Source organism: Pelodiscus sinensis, chromosome 8 (assembly GCF_049634645.1).
Source record: "Pelodiscus sinensis isolate JC-2024 chromosome 8, ASM4963464v1, whole genome shotgun sequence".
NCBI classification, from domain to species: Eukaryota; Metazoa; Chordata; order Testudines; family Trionychidae; genus Pelodiscus; species Pelodiscus sinensis.
In genome coordinates this window covers 33,571,730-33,593,521 of record NC_134718.1, presented here as the reverse complement: position 1 = coordinate 33,593,521, position 21,792 = coordinate 33,571,730, and the positions used below count along the sequence as shown (strand labels likewise).

The 21,792-nt window shown below is 44.8% G+C and overlaps 1 protein-coding gene and 1 long non-coding RNA gene across 2 annotated transcripts in view; one reads left to right on the top strand and one right to left on the bottom strand.

Annotated features, from left to right (window-relative positions):
• Positions 1–206: 206 nt before the first annotated feature.
• TFAM (transcription factor A, mitochondrial) lies at positions 207–14,337 on the top strand. The gene is made up of 7 exons (XM_075935023.1): positions 207–676; positions 1,145–1,278; positions 4,027–4,097; positions 7,373–7,522; positions 9,579–9,674; positions 10,846–10,902; positions 13,422–14,337. The coding sequence occupies exons 1-7, from the start codon at positions 480–482 to the stop codon at positions 13,683–13,685; spliced, it is 969 nt and encodes a 322-aa protein (XP_075791138.1). The 5' UTR covers positions 207–479; the 3' UTR covers positions 13,686–14,337.
• Positions 8,211–21,792, bottom strand: part of LOC112547282 (uncharacterized) — a 25,601-nt gene continuing 12,019 nt past the window's right edge. The window contains exon 3 of the long non-coding RNA XR_003091020.2: positions 8,211–8,344. This is a non-coding gene — a long non-coding RNA (uncharacterized LOC112547282). The remainder of the gene's footprint in view (positions 8,345–21,792) is intronic.

Below are 21,792 nucleotides of genomic sequence, written 5' to 3'. Positions count from 1 at the left end.
GGAAAAGGGGCCAGTGTAGACGTAGCCCTGGAGAACACTCTTCATTTTAATACCTGCTTCTCAACACGCCAAGGGCTGCAAGCGAGGGACTGCCAGGATTACCAGGCAGACTTTCTTCATACGCTCCACGCGAGAGTTGCTGCTTAGCAGCTGCTGCGGGAGCTATTTCTGCGCAACGACAATCCGAGCGAAGCGAGTCAAAGAAAGGTCGCGCTGCGTGGCTGGAGGGCGGGCTGCCCCCACCACAGAACACGCAGCTCACTTGTCCGTCTCGCTCGCTTGTGGCGCGCACAGTATCGGCTCCGCCTTGAGATCCCTCACGCGACCGCACGTAGAGGGGGAGGGGCCCACTAGCGACAGCTCCGTTCCCGCCGCACGCACCTTCCCTTCCCGTCGGAAAACGCTACAGGAGCAGCTCGCGCGCCACCTTCCGGGTTCAGCCCCTCCCTTTGCACGCGCCGGCCTCGCCGGTTCGGAGCATGCGCTTTGAGGACTACGTTGCCTCGCACCTTGTGTTCTGTCAGAGAGGCGGCCCCCGCTGTTTCCCACCCTGCACCGCGCCAGCAGCGCGCGCGGTTCTGCCCTGTCCCGCGTCTTGTTGTTTGGCTATTGTCATGGCGGCCGCGCTCCTGGGCCGGGCCTTGGCTGCTCTTCCCGGCGCCCGGCAGATTCTCAGGTGAAGGCGCCGTCCGGGGCTAGCGGCGGAACTTCGGAGTGAGCCCGCCTGCTGCGGCCCTGCGCTTCCCAGCGTCTCCGCCCGCCTCGCCGCCTCTTCCCCTGTCGGCAGCGCCGCGGGCCCTCCCCGGGCGCAGCACCCTCCGCCCATCCCTCCCTGAAGCCCTCTGTGCTCGTAGGGGGCAGCGTGGCCTGGAGGGGGCTGAGAGAAGCCTTCAGCCTTCCACTGATCCAAGCCTGGTTACAAGTGCGGGGCTGTCTCCGGAGGCGCGCTCCTGGGCATTTTGGCTGGGAATATGGTGGGCTGTGAATGTTTCTAATGGGTTGAGTCTGGTAACGAGTATCTGAAATAACTGCTTTCCATTGGGCTTTAAACTAACAGTCCCGTTAGTTAGTGTGAAGTTTAATTTACAGCTGAGTTTCCATACTGATGTAGTTTTAATACCATATGACTTTGCCTGTGTTAAAGATGCAGTACTACATACTCAGTGGAGAAGTGGTTTTCAAAGCACATCAGTTCAGATAATGCTCCAAAGCGACCCTTAACAGCCTATTTTCGTTTTGTAAAAGATCAGCAACCCATTTTTAGAAAACAAAATCCAGGTAAGGAACTTTCTAAAGAACTTGGCATTAGAATAAATGTTTTTGTTTCACAGACTAATTAGAAATGTACATAAAATCACTGTTTATGAAATCATTGTCATATTAATTAGTTAAGATATGTTGGCAGTTCTGTTTACAGATGTGAGATAGTGGGAGTGCTGTCTGCTCAGTAACCTGGGGTCCCCTGTGCTGTGATGTGTGATTCCCACTGACCTCACCTACATTTGTATTGGCTCAGACACCTAGTCCCAGCTTGGGCAGATAACAAGTCTCTTCCCAGAGGGAGAGACAGAGAAGAGAGGCGGAGATGGCCACCTGGCTGGGGGGCAGAGTCTGGGAGGGAGGCAGTTTCTGGCTGGGAAACATGAAGGGAACAGACTAAGCTGAGGGTTGAGGGGGCGATGGATCCCCTAACCCAAGGGGTCTGAGGTACTCTGGCCCTGACTCCTGTAACCACATCACGGCTGTGCTGTATCCTGGAGAAGCAACAAACTCTCTCTATTCTACTGGCTGGTGTAGTCTGTTCTGGCTGCTACGGGGGTATGTTGACTGCAGCTACATTATTTACATAGCTGGAGTTGTGTACCTTAAGCCAATCTTCTGGGTCTAATATAGACCTGGTCCTAGTCTTTAAGATACTTGTTTTTACAATTACATACTAACATGGATACCTTTCTGAGACTTTTGTCCAATTAAAGCACATGATGTCTTCCTGTGACTAGACTACAAATTAGTATATTACATCCCATGAGCACACAGTTTTTTGTAGATCTGAAAAAGTAGTATTCTTCGTCATCTTGATAAAGCTACTCTTCTTTTTTCCTAAAAGCTAATAGCCCATGGCAAAGTCTGGAATTGTTGAGTGGAGTGTGAAAGGAGAGGTTGACCAATGTATGCTAGGTCTGACTTGTTTTCCTTTACTTCTGAACCTGGATTACTTACTAAATGCTTAGGTTCAGTAATGTCAGTAGCAGACAAGTGGAACTATCATTTTTGGAAAGGTGACCTGCAAAGAGTGGTTGGGGGAAAGGGGGGCGAAGGAAATTGAGCCTATGCCCTTTTCCTCACTACTTCTTGTCTACATTAGCATGGTTTGTCGCCAAAACCTGCCTTTTGGTGACAAAACAGTGAAAATATTTACATTACCAGGGGACTTTTGTTGGGGAAAAATACCCAGTTTTTGGCAACAAAAAAACTTCCATCCTGTGAGAGACGTTTCTTTTCCCCTCCCTTTATTGTTGAAAGAGACAATTTGGACTCTGCTGTTTAGAGAACTGGCTTCCCACAATGCCTGCCCTGATGGCTGTGTTCAGTGTTTTGCGATCTCTGCTGTCCTGCAGGCATGCATCCCTCCCCTTTCTAAACTCTGGGAAGTATCTGACAGCTCAGTGAGCTGCTCCATTGGGGAATAAACAAAAAACAAATCATTGGAATGCTTCTCTTCTGTTGCTGTAGGAGGGCTGGAGAGACTGCTGTTCTGCTTTGACATTCCTCAGCTCAGAGCTATGAGGGAATCCCAAGAAGCACAGGCATCAGCTCTACTTTCCCACAACACTGCACTGTGGGATACTTACTCACATTGCTTTGCTCTATCTGTTGACAGGGAAGCTAGCAATGTGGCCCCATATTGTCAACAACGGGAAGCAAAAAAAATGTTGACCATTTTTTACTTTTGACGACTTTTGCATGTCAACAGCACTTTTGTCGCCAAACCTTCCCAGTGTTGGACGTAGGTTAGGATCTGTGAAGAAACCCTTGAAAACCTGATTCTATCTTACAAATTCAAGTCTTGTTTGACCTGAAAAACTTGCTTATGGAAGAATTTGTGAAACAGTATTACCAGAAGTAAGGTGCGAAGGCTAATTAAGAAAGGAAGGACATTTTAGGAAGACTGTTTAAATCAGTTGAGGGAAAAATTGGGGGTTAATTGTTAAATAAGTTGAACTTCAATAATTGGCATTTTAGGCTCAGTACTTGCCATTTGATGATTCAGCACTGTTTCTTTTTCAGTTAAGGTATAAAGCTGAATGTATACCTGTTTTATTCCAGCAGATCCTCTGGCAAAATGAGGGAAGTTGAGACTTCACTTTCCTTGTATTTCTAAGTAAAAAACCAAAACAAAAAGCAAGCAGATTTTTTTCAAGTTTTTTTATACAGACAGTCCCCGGGTTACATGGATCCGACTTACATCGGATCCCTACTTACAAACGGGGTGAGGCAACCCCGCACTAGCTGCTTCCCCCCAGCAGACCAGGGAGACGTGGAGCGGCTTTTCTCAGAAGACTCCTCAGCTTGAGAATAAAGGACTGAGGGAAGTGAGGTGTGGGAGAATAAAACTGAGCTCTGGAGAAATGTTTGGCTAGAGTTTCCCCTACAATATGTACCAGTTCCGACTTGCATACAAATTCAACTTAAGAACAAACCTACAGTCCCTATCTTGTACGTAACCCGGGGACTGCCTGTACAGAGTAAAGAAAGAAAAAGAAATTAGGCTTATGTCTCTAAAACATTCTATAGTGACATGTAAGCTGTTAGGAATGAACGATCAGGTGAATAAAATGACTTTTGTTTGGTTTCTCTCAGTGGTACACTAGGACAAATTTTATAGAAAAAGTATGTGTGGCAGAAAAATATCAGTAGCAAATGCCTGAAGAAAACTGGAAAAACATTTAAATCAGGAAATTGAACCTGTTTTAATTACTATCTTCCTAATAAACTACTAAGTTAAAATTTTGTTTTGTTTTACAGATGTAAGTGTTGTGGAGATAGCAAAAAAAATTGCACATGCTTGGAAAGAGCTGCCAGTGTCAGAAAAGCAAGTAAGCTTAATTGCTTTTGGGTTTTTTTTGTTTTATGCTCTATGTTGCATATTGAGTTTCAGCTTTATGTTGACTAGGTTTGGTGTGGCTAATGGAAGGAAAATATGTTGGAAAGGTTGTAAAACAGAAACTGGTAGTACCTGCAGTTCTGATTTTTCATGATTTCCTCCCCCCTGCCCCCTATAACTCAGGTTTTAGACCTGGGTATGGGACAAATGGTATTGCTGATATTGATGTTTACATCCCTAGTTAGAAGAGTAATTGACTAGTTGATTAACCAATAAGCCTAGGTTTATTGGTTAATCTAGTTGATTACTTGCATTTTCCCCCCCTTCCCCAATGCTTTTGTATCAGAGGCATCAAGGGCAGGGGAAGCAGGAGCTAGTGCTGCAGAGGGAGCCAGCTTAAAAGCTGGTTTCCTCTCTTCCCCCAGCACCGGCTCTGCTGTGCGACCTGCTCCCCATAGAGACAGCAGCACGGGGGGGGGGGGGGGGGGGTATGGGTGAGCCTGGGCCCCAGCAGCAGCCCCTGACTGCAAGGAATCCCAGTCCCCCACGGACAGGGGCTGCTGCTGGAGCAACCTCTGTCAACAGCCAGCACGGGCACCACCATGGACAGAGGCTGCATTGTGGTTGCAGCCCCTCCCAGACAGGGGTTGCTGCCACTGGAGCAGTTCTGTCCTTGGTAAGTCTGGGTCTGCTGTGGACAGAGGCTGGTCCCTAGAAGTACCCCCTGTCCTTGTGGGCTCCTAGCCCTCCACAGACGGAGGCTGCTGCTGCCCTGCACTGCTGCGTCTGATACAGGGGCAGCAGTGAGGGGCAACAGGCAACCAGTTTGTGAGGGGGAGCTGGCTTCTAAACTGGCTCCCCTCATGAACTGGTTCCCAACTGGCACCCCGTGCTGCTGCCTATGATAAAGAGTCAGCAGTGCAGGGTGGCAGAGGCCTCTTCGGGAGTGGTGCTGGAGCACATTGGCTGCCAGCTCCGCCCCTGGGGCTATCAGTCAACTAACTGCTAAAAATTCATATGGTTAGTCAACTATTCAGTTAACAGATAGCTAACATCCCTACTTCTAAAAATGGACAAGGATGAAATATGTGCTGCTTCTTTTAGAGCTGATGCCTTAAACCAGTGGTCTCCAACCCTTTTAACCGCAAGATCACTTTTTCAATTTAAGTGTAATGTAAGATCTCCCTCGAATCCAAATACCCTCCCCCCCCTTCCTTCCTGCCCATTCTTTGAAGTCCTTCCCCTTCTCCACCCCTTCTTCAAGGCCTCACCCTGCTCACTCCATCTCCCTTCCTCTCCCATCCTCACTCACTTTAACCAGGCTGGGGTAGGAAGTTGGGGTGCAGTCTCTAGCCTTGGGCCATGGGGTTTGGAGTGTGGGAGAGGCTTTGGGCTTAGCCAGGATGGGGGATTTAGGTCCAGGAAGGGGTTCATGGTGCAAGCTCTAAGAAGCAGTTTTGGTGCAGGGGGACTCACGTATGGGACAGGAGGTTGGGTGTAGGAAGAGGTTCAGGATGCAGGTTCTGGCTAGGCACCATTTAACTGAGACTGCTTCCAGGTGGTTGAGCAGTGGAGTTAAGGCAGGCTTACTCCTGCCATGGCCCTGTACCACTCCTGAAAGCAGCTGGCATCTACAGCAGTGGCTCTATGGTGCCTTGTGCTGCCCCTCATCTACAATCACTGAGACCACAGTTTCTACTGGCCACGGTTCCCCATTATGGATCAGTGGGAGCTGCAGGAGTGGTATCTGCAGGTAAGGACAGCAAGTGGAGACCCCCTGCTCTGCCTCTCTCAAGGGCTTCAGGGACATGTCAGCCACTTCCAGGAGCAGCAATTACCATAGGGATAATTACTCCAATCACGATAGGTTAGGCATTTTAGAACTCTACTCAAAGAATTAAATCTAATATATAAAGGAGAACGTTTGTATGTTTGTGCTCTAATAACTAGTACACTAGAAGACCTACCGCAACCAAACTTTCCATGGGATAACCTTTCCTCCAGGAGAAGGTTTTAAGGTACTGTGGGAGGGAAGAGATGAGAAACCAACTCCTCTCCCCACTCCACGGAGCTTGGCAGTGCGTGGAGAAGTGGCTTCCCTGCCATCGCTGGACGCATATGGAGGCCCGTCTTCAATACTGGGAGACCTAAGCTGACCCCGGGCTCAACTGCCCCTTTAAAATGCTGCCTTCATGAATTTCAAAGGGCCAGCTGCTATGGAGCCCGGAGTCAGCTGGGTCAGCTGACCCCAGGCTCCCAGAAGCATTTCCCCACAACCTGGAATCAGCTGGGGAGTCCCCAGCTTACCCCCGGCTCCTAGTAGCATGCTGTGTAGCATGGATCCTGCACTCCATGGCTTTGAAATGCACAAGAGTCCCCGCTGCACACCATGTGCAGCCAGGAGTAAGCGGGACACACCGCGGGCCCTGGGCTGTATGCAGCGTTCCGCATTCCTCCTTTGAAATGTATAAGAACCTCAACAGGGGAGCTCTTGTACATTTCAAAGGATTTGTAGTCAGGCACTTCCACATTCCTCAATTAACCGCATTTTAACACCCTTAGATTGTGGCCCCCTGGGAAAGGAGAGGAAGGACTAAGATATGGGGCTATTACACATGGGAGTTGGAGGCCTCATGTTACAAGGACTCTTCTTAGAAAGAATGCATAGATTATTTCTAGGGACTTTGTGAAGCATGATTATTCTGTTGACTGCATGGCAGGCCAACATTTATATCCTGCTATAGTCTGCATGTTTTTGGAAGGCTCTTTGATCTTTTAAGTGTTTTTAAAACTGGTTTTCAACCAGAGGTACTGGTACTCTTAAAGGTATGCAAAGGTCTTCCAGGAGGGTACATCCTGTCACCTAGATCTTCGCCTACTTGTACAATAGAGTACATAAAAAGCAATAACAAAGTCTGTACAAACTAAAATTTCATAGCAACTTGTTTTTACTGTTCTGTACCCTGAAGTTTAAGTACAATATTTATGTTCCGGTTAATTTATTTTATAATTATATGGTAAAAATATTGGAAAATTACTTGTTTTCTCAATAGTATGCTGTGACACTTGTATTTTTGTCTGATTTTGTAAGCAAGTAATTTTTGTAAATGAAGTGAAATTTGCAGGTACACAAAACAAATCAGACTCCTGAAAGAGATACAGTTGTCTGAAAAGGTTGAGATCTACTATTTTAAGGTTAGAATCTTTAGTTGAAAATTAGTTATGTTTGCTTACTAGAATTGCTTTTATGGTATTTGTGTTTTATAGACATATGAAGGAGCTGCTAAGGTAGAGAGACAAGCATACAAAGAAGAGCTGGCCTTATACAAAGCACAGTTAAGCCCAACTCAGGTAGTAGCTTTGAAAGAAGAAAGGAGACGAAAACTGGCAAAAAAAAAAGCAATGAGGAAAAAGAGGGTAAGTATTTAAAATGTTATTTCATTTTCCCTTTTAAGATTACTTAAATGTATTAATCTGGTTATTTCTGATTGTTTTTAAACATGAAGCATGAATGCAAAGATAGCAATGCTGTTAGGTTAAAATCATACTTACATTTATTATTTAATTTGTTTCTCACTATTGTTAACTTTTTTCCATACTTAACTGAGACCATGGAAAATAGACCAGCCCAGTTTCACTTTCTGATGCATGGGACTGAGCACAGTCCTGCAATATTAGGTGGCATTTGCTGCAAGCCAATTATTTAACCTGATGAGCTGCAGCCTGAAACAGTCCCCTCAGCCAAGGGTCAAGATTGGTTCTTTTTGATGGAATTATCTGCAAATAACAGAGACTAGATCACAAGTGCTTCACTACAGTTTATTTCCCATATGAATGGTGTTTTGGAGGAGGCCTGTCAGATGGAAGCAGCAATACAGATCTATAATTGGAAGAGGCATCCTGGGAATAGCTTTCCATGAGGATCCAGTCTACTCGTCCCCCATTTTGGCAGTTCCAGGATGTCATCCAGTTGATCATTTTAGTCACCAACACACATACTAGACAGATTTAGTAAGCTTGGCACTTAGTATCAGAGTAAGAACTCCAAAATTAAGAAATATTCTCCTTCCACTATTTCATCTTTCCCTGAAGAAGGGGAATTTTTGGACTTAAAGCCACAAGTAATGGAAGAAACAACTCAGGAAAAGCTCCTTGAAGCAGACTGTTTTGATCTAATGCTGTGGTTCCCAACCTGTGGTCCGCGGACCCCTCGTGGTCTGTGACGGTACTATGGGGGATCTGTGGAAAGTTGAAAAATAAGGGTTGGTTCTTTTTTTTCTTTTTCTTTTTTTTTTCACTCGGAGTGGGGTCTGTGAAATGTTATAGATTGAAAAGGGGTCCATATGCTCAAAAAGGCTGGCAACCACTTATCTAGTACTTTGCCATGATGTTACCTCACAGTATGAGTCCATAACCTGTCCAAAAAGGACTCAACAAACATTTGAACTATCTCACCCATTACCAAGATAGTTTCCCCAATTATCACCTCTAATACCATTAATTCACAAACATCCCACTCTCCCTACCTCTAATATCATCAATTCACAGACACTTACCTTCCTTCCCCCCCCCCCCCGCATCCCCCTCCTGTTCTGCAATGTGATTTGTCCTTTTCATATTTGTTCATTTTTTTAATTGTATCCTTTGGTATATATGGTTGTGACTACTTTCTTCCACTATTTGATCTGAGGAAGTGGGTCTGGCCCATGAAAGCTCATCATCTAATAAACCATCTTGTTAGTCTTTAAAGTGCTACATTGTCCTGCATTTTGCTTCAGCTACCCCAGACTAACACGGCTACATCTCTATCACTATATAACCTGTCCAGTGAGAACAAGAAATTCCTGATGTGGAGTCAAGTGAAACTGTAAAACAGTTTCTCCTTTGTCCTAAAGAAGGAGCAGTCTGTCTTCCTTTAATCAATGCTTGAAAATATCATAAATCACAGTTGGAGCAATTCAATAAATGGAGGCTCCCAGGCAAGGCCAGAAACTTTATGTTGTGTTTAGTATCAAAGGACAACTGTTAACCTGCCTATGATAAAGGTGGCAATAGCCATCCTAATTTTCATTTAAGGAGTCTACTGATAGCCAAATAATGATCCTTAGAAGAATCTGAAATGTTTAATGCAGTCCTTTCATGTAGCTAATTATGATCACTTCCTCTAAGGGGCTCAAATCTAGCCTATTCTTTTAATCTGGGTTAAAGTATAGTCTTCACTTGTGAACAATTCAGTTTGGAATTAATGTTTAAAAAAACAAAAACAAAAACCACAGTAATGGTTTCTTCTCTACAGTGTAATGCAATTTTGCAGTATGAAATTTATCTTTTTGTAAAATGTTTGTTTTAGTAACAATAAAATGCTAATGATAGAATCGGATTTGCTAAAATGAATTAAAACAAATTATATAAATATTCAGTGGATTGACTTATTCACTGAGAGAAAAATAACTTTTGCTGCCTTATTTTTTAGGAATTAACAGTGCTTGGAAAGCCTAAAAGACCTCGTACTAGCTTTAACATTTTTATGTCTGAACACTTCCAAGAAGCTAAGGGAATTTCAGTTCAGGTAAACTAGACAAAATTGGTTTAGATTTTTTCATTGTTTAAAACAACTATCTTCCAAAATGTATTGCGTTTAGAAAACTTGTTTTAGCTTCTCTTATAGGTAACTGTTCAAACGGTTCAATGTTTTTGGATCTTCCTCTGCTGGCCAGAACTGGGAAGTTGAATGGCATGGTTGAACGCTTGCTGCTAATTGCTCCCTATCCAAACCAAGCCACTCAGTGGATATGTGGACTTAATAATTAGGAAGTCTTGCAGTATTGTACATGCTCTGAAGGCTTACATAGTAACTGGAGAATTCTATCTTTCCCTGTTTTTTTCCTTAGGCCTAAATACACGGTTGCATTGCTTTAATGAAGACCTTGTCTGCACAAGAAGTTTGTACCAATTGAACTTCTGGACTATGGCTACACTGTAGCCTTCTTTCAGAAAAGCTTATGCAAATGAAGCATGGCGTGAAATGTTGCCATGCTTAATTTGCATAATAAATTCACAGCAGCTTTTGGGCAAGAGGCTTTTGTGCAAAAAGGAGCTGTGTAGACTGCTCCTTTTTACACAAAAACCCCCTCTTGCGCAAGAGCCATTCTTCCTAAATTTTTCAGGAAGAATGGCTGTTGCAGAAAAGCCTCTTGCATAAAAGGAGTTAATTATGCAAATGAAGCGTGGCGATATTCCACGCCTCATCTGCATAAGCTTTTCCGGAAGAAAGCTACAGTGTAGCCGTAGCCCTGGTGTGAATTTAAACTGGATTACACTATTAAAAACCGTTGTGTGGACATGGTGACTGGTTTACCTGTGGCTTGTTTCGGATTGGCTGTTAACTAATTTTGCTTTAGGGGATCTTTTAGCTTTTATAGGCCATCCTCGCTATAAGTCCAAGATATAATGAAACAACTTAAAGTGTGGGATGCCCCCCCCCCCCCCCCCAGCTGACTTCCATTTGCACACATTTTTTTTGTGCGACTTAGAGTGAGGAATGTAAGGACTTAAAATGCATGTTCTTACAAGTGTTAACCATTTTAGATGTATACCGGGTGGGTGACTTGTAGCAGGGTTGCCCTGTATATCCTTGAGAATCTTATGATCCAGATTTTTTTACATGAGTTTAAGAAAGTTTGTAAAATTTTTATCCAGTGACTTCTTCAAAAATTTACATATGTTCAATTCTTTTGTAGGCAAAAATGAAGAGTTTATTTGAAGAATGGCAAAATCTATCCAGTTCTCAAAAGCAGGTTTGTGTCTAGCTTTTGGTCAGACTCCAGTCCAGCTGTTATCCAACTACAGAATGACAGTTTAGTCATTCTGACTCCAGGACTCTTTTGTAAATTCTAGTTACACCAGCCCAGTATTATAGTGAAGAAGGCACTTCAACAAAAGGATTTTATATTAATTTATTTTACAAATTCTTAAAACCAATTACACGTCAAGCTAAAACATCTCATATTGATTATTAATGCAATAGTGACCACTTTTTTAAAATACTGATACAATTTTAGTAAGTGGTGGAATGGGTGATTGTCATTGGGGATGAATATTAATTCCTGAGTATCAAAGGGAACAAAAATTATCAGTTAAATTTTTTCCAAATTATCATCTTGCTTTCATAAATGAAATTAGATCTTTTTAAAAACGTCAAACTACTAATTGATTTAGTTTTCTTGGGGAATGAGTCCATTTGATAGACATTTTTAAAATAACACTCTTATATGCATGGGAAAAATCTTACTATTTGTGGCTTTTTTGCTGTCTTTACCAGTGCACTGAGGTATAATGTTCAAGTTCTGTATATAAGAATATTTGGCACATTCCACATAAAATAGTATAAAAACTCAATTTGCCTTTCTTAATCTTGCCTTTTTTAAACCTGGCTTTCCTTCTCTTAAACTTTCTCTGTCCAAATGATGTTTGTTTGAATGTGTATTTAGAGCACACAGCTATTTTACATTTCACATTCTCTCTACAGAGAGAATCAAATTTGAAATTGTGCAGAAATGTTTGTTTTTTTTCTTTCCAGCTTTAATCCTTATGTACTCCAGCTTCATCAAACTTGCACTCCAATGCAAAATCTTAGTGACCTCAGAAATGGTAAGGCAGAATCATTTCCCAAATGCATGGAATGTGACAATCAAATGTGGTGGGATAATTGATATAAAAGACGGACCTTACTGTTAAGATTTTGTATTAAAGTGCAAGTTTTGAAGTTGAGGTTATGTATTGCTTTGTGATATTTGTTGAAAATAAAAGCTTTATGGAATATTGGAGTATGTTATTGTATCAGTAGTCAAATGGAAGAGAAATGCACAAATCTTTTCTTTCCATTAAGTTTCGGATGGATCGAATTTGTACTGTTGTAACCTTAATTGCTCCTAAACGTGGCATTTCTTCGCTAATATTTACTTAGCAACAGGGAAAGAGGAGATTTAAAGATTTTTATTTGGAATCAAATGTCTGTGCAAATAGTAACATACTTCTAGTGTGCTAGCAAGAAGATATTATGCAAATAGAGCATACAGGCAGTCCCCAGGTTACGTACAAGATAGGGACTGTAGGTTTGTTCTTAAGTTGAATTTGTATGTAAAGTCGGAACTGGCGTCCAGATTCAGCTGCCGCTGAAACTGACCAGCGGCTGACTACAGGAAGACACGGGTGGCGGGACCGCCGAGACGCGCCGTGGTCCCGCCCGCATCCTCCGCGGCTTTGCTCTGCGTCTCTGTGGTCTGTTAGGGGGGGAGCTCCCCCCAGCAGACCAGGAAGACGCGGAGCAAAGCCGCGGAGCACGCGGGCAGCGGGACAGCCCAGACGCGCCACGGCTGTCCTGCTGCCGGCGTGCTCCGTGGCTTTGCTCCCCGTCTTCCTGGTCTGCTGGGTGGGGCTTCCCCCCAGCAGACCAGGGAGAAACGAAGCAAAGCTGCGGAGCACGTGGGCAGCGGGACAGCCTAGACGCGCCGCGGCTGTCCCGCTGCCGGCGTGCTCCGAGGCTTTGCTCCCTGTCTCCCTGGTCTGCTGGGGGGGGGGGAGCCCCCCCCCAGCAGACCAGGGAGACGTGGAGCAGCTTTTCTCGCCCCGGAGGACGCGGGCGGCGGGACCGTGGCGCATCTGGGCGTCCCGCCGCTCCTGTCTTCCGGGGTGAGAAAAGCCCCGTTCGTAACTGCGGATCCAACATAAGTTAGATCCGCGTAACTCGGGGACTGCCTGTACTACATTAAATGCTCAAGAGGGAAACTTTTCTGTCTAAAGCACCATGCTACACATAATAGCTTTTCTAATTAAAATTAAAAAGGCAGTTTCCTCATGGAAATATTAAGTCTGAAATCTCAATATTGTTTCACTACTCCATGAGCTTAATAGAGCATACAGCTAATGCTTTATTTGGTTTAGTGGAAGCTGCTTAATAAAACATTACTCCTTTGGAAAGATGCAAATTTTAAATATGCCATTGCCTGAAAATTCTACCTCTGTAAGACTCTAGGATGGAGGAAAATTTGAAATTGTAGAGGCCCTGAAGGTCTCAAGAAGCCGAAGAAATAATGGCTCTTACGGAAAAAGCTTTTGAGGAATTAAAAATAGACTTGTGTCTTTAACTGAGATAAATAGCAACCTATGAGTGTTTTCATTGTGAGTAAATTTACTTCAGAGAAACAGATACTATTGGGAAGGGGAAAATATCTTAATATTTGGCTGAATTTCCATTTCCAGAAATAGCCATAATTTTATCTAAGTACATATTAACACATTTTAAATTATTTCTCAGACATATCTACAGCTTGCTGAAGATGACAAGATTCGGTATGAAAATGAAATGAAGTCATGGGAGGAGCAAATGGTTGATGTTGGACGTGAAGATCTGATACGTTACAAAAACAGATTAAAAAAGTCAAGAGTTGCAGCAGAGAACAAACCTGTAAAAAAGGTTGTTTCAAAAAAGATGGTTAAAACTATAAAGAAGGTTCAAAGAACTGAAGCTTCATCACCAGAAGTTATGGCAAAATTAAAGACACACAGTTCTGAAGAATAAAGCTGGTAAATGTTTTATATTTAATTACTTAATTGCCAGGACTTCATTCTGTTTGTAAGTGTTAATGCACTTAGCACTAGCACTGAATTTTTTTGGGGAAAAAATAGATGGTTTATATAAGATGAGAAAAAAATTGGGTAAGAGATTTGAATGAAAGTCTCTTAGAACTATTTGAATGAAAGTCGCTCAGAACTACAGAAATTATCTCTGTAAGTGTAACATAGTCTGTATAAACATTAATCAAGCTGTGAACACTTTTGATACTGATTGTGATGAGAAGAACATTTTTGAGCCCACAATGATGCAAACAAGTGTTTCTGTAATTTATAAGGTATTTTTATTAAAGTGTAACCATAATCTACACTTATTATCTTCTAAATTATGTAACTAATTGGGAGGTGAAATTTGAATTGACAGCAGAGTATGTGTTCTGTTCCCTCCCCTAGTGTTAACAATGCGTGCATTAGCAAGAAATAAATGTCTGTGTTTGTATTTTTACTAATTTCAGTTCTAGCCAAAACAAATGTAAACTTCTGAATTATGTACATATTTAATTTGCATCCAGATTCATCCGTATACTAGTCTGAACGTATCCCACCACATCTATGTATGTGTATAAGCTGCATAGAATAAAAGAGTCTTGTACAAAATATTTTCTCTTGTTTTCTGCCATTACTTCAAAAAACTGCAAACATTTTATTGTCAGTTTTGGGGTTGTTTCCAGAGGAAGCAATATACACTTTTTAAAGTTTATAATTTCAAAACCATGGCTTCTGATTTAGGAATAAAACTGGGCTTTGTCAAGATCTGATTGGTGTTTCTTGGAGCCTTCTCCCTTTGCTGAGGTCAGTGACAAAACTTCAGGCTTCTAGAGAGGTTATTCCAAGCTTGTATGTTAAGTAACTTAACTACACCTAATTCAAAGAAATCCTAGATAACTTTGTGGAAATTTCTCCTTGAATGAGGAAAAAGCAAGCAATCACAGGAAGTTCAAAAGCCTGTAATAAATTGACAGATATTTCTCCGTTCCTTTTTGAGTTAACTTATGTTCAGGTTCCATGAGCCTCTGGTACCACAGACAGGAAGTACTGTGAGGGTATGTGTACAGAGCACCCTTACCTCAAAATAGCTTATTTCAAAAATAAAGTGCTATTCCAACAAATCCCATAACCATCGTGGAAAAGGGAGTTACTCACCCTGTGCAGCAACGACTGTTCTTTGAGGTGTATGCGCCTGTGGATGATTCATGTATGGTGACAGACCTCCCTAGAGCCACAAATCGGACTTTTTTCTAAGCAGTTGCTAGTTGGGCTGCACATACTCAGCAGGCGTCTCATGCTGCTGTCAGTTTGACAGTTGAGACCCCTTCCCCTCAGTTCCTCGTCTACGGCAGAGCAGACTTACTCCAAGTAGCGGGGAGAAAGGGAGGGTGGTAGAGCACCCATGAGGGAGACACACCTCAAAGAACAATCGTTACTGCACAGAGTGAGTAACTCCCTTTTCTTCTTCAGATGACGTCCCTATGGGTGCTCCATGTATGGTGACTACCAAGCAGTGTTCCATGCAGTTGATGGGACTCAGAGTTACTGCTTAATAGCAGCGGATAGCACCACGGTAGCTACCACTGCATCATTTGTCAATTGGGGCATGATTGCATAATGTTTAGAGAATGTGTGATCAGAGGATCACGTGGCTACCTGGTAAATGTTTCGTAGCTGCATATTTTTGAAGAATGCCATTGATGCTGCCATAGCTGGAGTAGAATGGGCTCTTGGTAAGGCTAGCAGAGGTTTACTAGAGAGTGAATGGCATTGGAGAATGCAAGTCACTATCCATTTTGAAGTTTGCTGAATTGAGATGGGGTTGCCCTTTGAAAGGCCAGCCATAGCAACAGTGTTGTGAAAACTCCAAGTTCTGTCAATGTAAAAGGCCAAAGCTCTTCGTACATCCAGCAAATGCAGCATTGCCTTTATGGAAGAAGCATTAGGTTTTGGGAAGAACACGGGCAGGACAATGGGCTCATTGATATGGAAGCTTGTGCCGACCTTCAGGAAGAATGTCAGATGTGGCCTCAAAGTCACTTTATCCTTACCCAACATTGTGTAGGGTAGGTTCTCCATTAGCTCACTTATTTCACTGAGGCTACCAGAAATAGAACTTTCATGGTGAGTAGCGATTGAGAACCCGTAGCCATTGGCATGAAAGGGGGCTTCATGAGCAGCCAATACCGGATTAAGGTCCCATGCAGGGGTTGGCACTCTACGAGGTAGATAGAGATTATGAAGACCTTTGAGGTACCTCCCTGATAGTGTGTGTGCAAATACTGAAACCCCCTCAAATTGTGGAATGCCAAGATGGTGGCCAGGTGGACCTTGATCAAAGACAGATAACCCATCAGTCTTCAGGGTGCATAAGTAGTCCAGAATGGTTGGTATTGGAGCTTCACTGGGGTTGATTTGTATCCGCTGACTTCAGGAGGCAAAACGCTTCCATTTCAGCAGATAAGTCACCCTGGTGAACTGTTCCTTGCTGTGCACTAGGACCTCTCACATGCTCTCACACTGGACCTCGTCATGGAAGCATCAAGGAGCTGTGCACAGAGGTGTAGCAACTGCAGGTTCGGGTGACACAGCTTGTCTGGAATAGGAGCTTGTGTCAGTGTGGCAACTGGAAATCAATGAAATCGGAGGAAAGGCGTAACACAGTGGCTCATCCCATGTGAGGAGGAACACATCACCCCTGGATTGCCTGTCCGCTCCAGCTTGAGAACAAATTTTGGAACATTTGGCACTGTTTGGTGTTATGAAGAGATCAGTGGTGAGAGAGCTCCATTTGCAGAAGATATCTAACTGCTGAGTGGCATTCCCACTTGTGGTGAATTGTAAAGTTGCAACTTAGGACATCTGCCATGGTGATGTCGACCTCCAGTAAGTACGTGGCTTTTAGGGTGATCCCATGCCTAATATACCAGTTCCACAGGTGGACTGCCTCTGCACACAGATCTAGAATGTGCTCCCCCCCGCCTGTTTATGTAGTACATCGTGGTTGTGTTGTCTGTGACAACATAAACTGAGCAGTTGGTTATGGACGAGGCAAAGTGCCTGCAGGCATTTTTTGATGGCCCTGAGTTGTAGAATGTTGATGTGTAAGAGTCTCGTGTGGCAGCCATTGGCCGTGTACAGTTTTGCATTGGAAGTGCACACCCCAACCCAGCAAAGACGTGTCCATGGTAATTTGTACGGCAGGCTCCTCCTGTAAAAACGGGATCCCAGTTAAGTGGTTGTGTGGACATGTCCACCATCTGAGCGACTGCAGCACTTGCTCGGATACAAGCACCAGTTTGTGTAAAGGATGACTTAAGGACATGTAGACCGATGCTAGCCAATGCTGTAAGGCATGGAAATGGAGGTGTGCATATCACACCACATATGTGGTGGCTGCCATGTACCCCATCTGTTAAAGGCCGGTACAGACTGTGATGGATGAATTTGCGATGAGGGTGAGAACCAAATCTCGAAGGGTATGGAATCTATGTTGTGGAAGGTATGCCCTGGCTGATGTGGCATCGAGTCTTGCTCCTATGAATTCTAAGTCCTGAACTGGATTGAGCATTGACTTTGGTTCGTTGATTACAAGTCTGAGCAAGTTGAACAGTTGCTTGGTTCTTGTTATGTCAATCGCCTCCCCTTGTGAACAACCTTTCAGTAAGAATTCATTGAGATAAGGAAAAATTGTCACCCCCTGTTGTCAGAGATATCCCGCCATGGCTGCAAGAACTTTGGAGAAGACCTGCAGGGCAGATGACCAGCCAAAGGGAAGGATCTTGTATTGAAAATGGTCCCCTCCCGCCGTAAAGCGAAGGAAATGGATGCATGGTTATGTGGAAATACGTGTCTTGTAGGTCAAGGGCTGCGAATCAGTGCTGGAATTATTGAGGCTAGTGTGACCATTTTGAAGTGCTGTTTCTGCAGGAATTTGTTCAGCTTCCAGAGATCCAGGATTGGCTTCCAGCCTCCTGTGCACTTCTGGGTGAGGAAATACATTGAATAAAAGTCCCTTTCCCCAGTATGGAGTGGGAACCCTTTCTATGGCTCCTAGTTGAAGAAGCTGCTCCATCTCTTGCTTGAGAGGTAACTTGAGAGTAGTCCCTGAAGAGGGATGGGGAGGGGGGATTGGGTAGGTGGGATGGACGTAAATGGGATGGTGTAACTCGTGTGTATGATTTCCAAAACCCAGCTGTCTGATGTTATAGTGCCCCACTGATGGATATAGGGGTAAATCATGTGGTGGAATAGGCAGCCTTGTTCCTGTCATTTCACTGGAAGATCTGGGAGTTTGTGCAGACCCTCGACCAATGTTTCAAATTTGCTGTTTGGTAGCTTAGGAGCCTGAGAAGCGTGATTGCTGAGGGCGCTTCCTCTGGATATGGTGTCTGTTCCTGGTATAATCATTGGGCTTGTGTTGTGGCTGGTTGTAGAAAAACTTCCTGGTCCTGTTGTACAGGGTGTAGCGCCTTCTTTTGTAGGGTGCATAGGGTAGTGTGGGAGTTACTACCATGCAGGATCTTGTCGGTGCTGGCTGCAAAAAGTTTTAGCTTGTCAAAAGGTAGATCCTCTACTTTATTCTGAAGATTTTTGGGGGACCCCTGCAGCCTGTAACCATGACACCCTTTTCGTGACTGTCACTGTGGCCGATGCCCTTGCAGCTGCATCAGCCAAATCAATTGCTGCTAGTAGAGCAATGTGGGCAATAATATGGCCTTCCTGAAGGTTCACTCGAAGGATAATCTTTTGGACTCTGGTAAATGCTCCATGAGTTCTGCTAATTTAGAGTAGTTATTAAAATCATGGCTTGCTAATAATACGGTGTAACTTGCTATCCTAAGCTTCAGAGTAGCTGAGAAGTACATTTTTTCCCTGACGTGGTCAAGTTTCTTGTGATTTTAGTCCCTTGTATTGAATCTAAACTGGGGAGTCTTGTATCTTTGATTTGCAGTATCCACTGCCCACAAATTGGGCTGGGGATGGGAGAAAAGAAAATCTAGCTCTTTCGGGAGAACAAAATAGTTTTTGTCCACCCTTTGCCAGTTGGTGGAGCTGAAGAAGATGCTTTCCAGATATTATCCAAGACCTCCATAATGGCCTCACCAATGGGCAATGCTATTCTGCCCCTTGTGAATGGATGAATGTTTTTAAGGAGGCGATGCTGTTTCTCCTTTACTTCCTGAAGCTTGAATTCTTATGTGGTGGCCACTCTTTTGAAGAGGTCCTGAAATGGTTTCAAATTGTCAGTGCCGTGCATATCATCCAGGACCATAGCCTCATCTAGAGAGGGGGAAGGATCATCTCGCAAGGAGCGTGAACCTTCATGATCATCGGATAGCTGATCCTCCTCCTCTTTGGAATCTGGCATGGTCAGGATAGTCTGGAGTAAAGAGGCTGGCAGAAGTCTTCTAGGTGAAGGGGAGAGACCATTCAAACGATGCCTGTATGGTCTTCAGTAGTCCCAGGGTGCCCACTGTGGCAGGTCATGTGGCGGTGGATAATGACAGTCAGGGTATCATTGTGGGTGGACTAATGGTGGTAGCTTTGGGACATTGTGAGGGACGAATGTTGTGAAGAAAATGTACTCCTTTGGTCTTAGTGAAGTGTAGCACGGTCATATGCCCGTGGAGATGTCCTGCGGGCTGGAGAACAAGGCGATGAGAGGATAGTGACCGCTGTCCAGGTGCAGGGGGAGGGGAGCAAATATGTACCACCTCCTCAGAAGTCTGAGTCTTGCTTTTGACTAGTTCCTGTGTCAGCATGATGCATCCACTGAACACATGGAGCAGCCTCCTCAGGGGGAGGCACTTGGGCGGACAGTGCAGCCTGTGGAGGTGCACTGATTTCGCAGAGCAACTTGGCAGGCAGCTCTGCATCCTGGTTCAGTGCCATGTGGCGGGAAATGTGAATCAGCACCAGGGTTTGCTGGCGCAGCTTCTGTGAAGTGGAGGAGGTGCGCATGGGCTCGAAGTGCTGCCTCGGTATCACAGCAGCAGTGCCTGGAGAGGCTCTCTGCACCAAAACACTTGTGGTGCCAGGAGTGTTCCTCTGCCTACTGTGTTCGGGGTATGGATGAAGTGGCAGTGACCTCATCAGCAACAGCCCACGAACCCTTTGCCTCTTAGGGGTTGGGGAAACCGATCTCTGAATGGGGGGGGATCTACCCCTTTGCTGTTGGGATCTGCATTAATCTGTAAAGCAGGGGTGGGCAAAAGGGCTGGATGCGGCCCGCCAAGCAGGTTGATCCAGCCCATGGAGGCCCTGCTGCTTCCCCGCACCCAGGCCAGTTAGCGCCTGGGAGTGGGGGGAAGGGCACAAAGCTTCCTCCACCCTGCAAGGAGTGCATGGTACTTCTAAGCGCCACGTGCTCTTAGCAGAGCAGGAGGAGACTTTGCATGCTCCTTTGCCCCCAGCCTTGATTGACCTGGGGGCAGAAGGGAGAGCGCATAAAGTTTCCTCTCACTGCCAGGGCCATGGGCACCTAGGGGGAACCTCAGGGTGGGGGGGGGGGGGGGGGAGAAGGCAAAGACTTCAAGTGCTCCCCCACTCCCAGAACTAACATGGTCTGTGGGTGTGGAAGCAAGGAAAAATCATGGCCCTGCCCCTTCTAGTGTGGCCTGGGGCCACTTAGAAAATTTCTGAAGTACCCCTGGTAAAAAATGATTGCCCACCCCTAATTGTAAAGTCTTTTCTAAGAGCAGCATACGGAGCCTAAGGTTCCGGTCTTTCCTGATTCTTGCTGTCATGCTACAACAGTTGTCACATTTCTGGGGGATGTGTCTCCCCGAAACAACGAATGCCCATCAGGAGCAGGCATTGGGTCAACATAGGATAGACGTTTCTTGAAGCTCTGCAAGCCTGGCATGACAAGCCATTAACATCTGATTAGGCTGGGAGGGAAGGTCTTGCTTAGAATGCATGTGGGCTCCAGATAAGTGCTTCTGTAGCATTTACCCCCTCAGGGCAGTAATCTTTTCCTTTGTCTTCTGTTTTGGTTCTCTCCCCCCCTCCCCCCTAAGTGGCTGAATTGGAGCAGAGCTGCCTTCACACAGTACTTGTTACTAAGTTTGTTTTTTGTTACCGTTTCAGTGTTAATTGATTCCTTGTTACAACTTCATTTCTTTAAAAAAAAGTTTTTTTTCCTAGTCCTGGTCCTAGCAGACCACTTCAGTGGCAGCAGCTTTGATTTCCCTCATGCCCCACTTCATTCATTCTACCCCTTTGCTTCCCCATTTTAAAAGAAAAGAAAGAACATAGCCTGAGCTTCAGCAATACTCCACCATTCCCAGCTCTCAGGGCTTTAAGAAGTGTTTCCAATGCAATGAACCCATGCCGGCTTTGGATGGGCACAATTCTTGTATAAGATGCTTGGGGGAGGCACATGCCCCCCAAAAATGTGACCACTGCAGGAGCCTCATAGCCAGGGCTAGGAAGAAGCGAGAAGTGCAGCTTCGTATGATACTATTTGAACGGGCACTGCAGCCTTCCGGAGAGCCCCAACCCTCTTTGACTCAGAGAGGCCTGAAAGATAGATCTATGTCTCCCTTGCCCCACAAACACTGCAGGGCAAAAGGTCTCTCCAGTGAGATCATTACTGGTGAAGCCATCCCCCAGACTAGCTGCTGGGGACACGTCAAGCGCATCGGCAAAGCTAGTGGCGACATCTTTATCAGGCAAGGCTAAGCTGCACCCCACACTGTCTCAGGGTCAGCTGAAACAAAAAACAGGACTATGTAGCACTTTAAAGACTAACAGGATGGTTTATTAGGTGATGAGCTTTGGTGGGCCAGACCCACTTCCTCAGATCAAATAGTGCAAGAAAGGTGCATTCATCATCGGCACTGGAGGGACTGTGCTGACAGACCATGGCACTGCTGCAACCAGCACCACAGCACTAGGGCCCGTCTAGACTACGAGGAACATTCGAAGGAAGATATGCAAATTCTGCAGGAATTTGCATATCTTCTTCCGATCTCACTTTTGAAAGCGGAGCATTTGAAAGTGAAAGTAGTTTAGATGCTGATTTTTCGGCGAACCCCTATGTGTCAAAAAGCTGCTTTTCC

Excerpts from the sequence above, each read along its gene's own strand:
- TFAM (XM_075935023.1), top strand. The coding sequence starts at position 480 with ATGCGCTTTGAGGACTACGTTGCCTCGCACCTTGTGTTCTGTCAGAGA. Across the intron at positions 9,675-10,845 it reads CTAAGGGAATTTCAGTTCAG|GCAAAAATGAAGAGTTTATT; the intron begins GTAAACTAGACA and ends ATTCTTTTGTAG. Across the intron at positions 10,903-13,421 it reads TATCCAGTTCTCAAAAGCAG|ACATATCTACAGCTTGCTGA; the intron begins GTTTGTGTCTAG and ends ATTATTTCTCAG.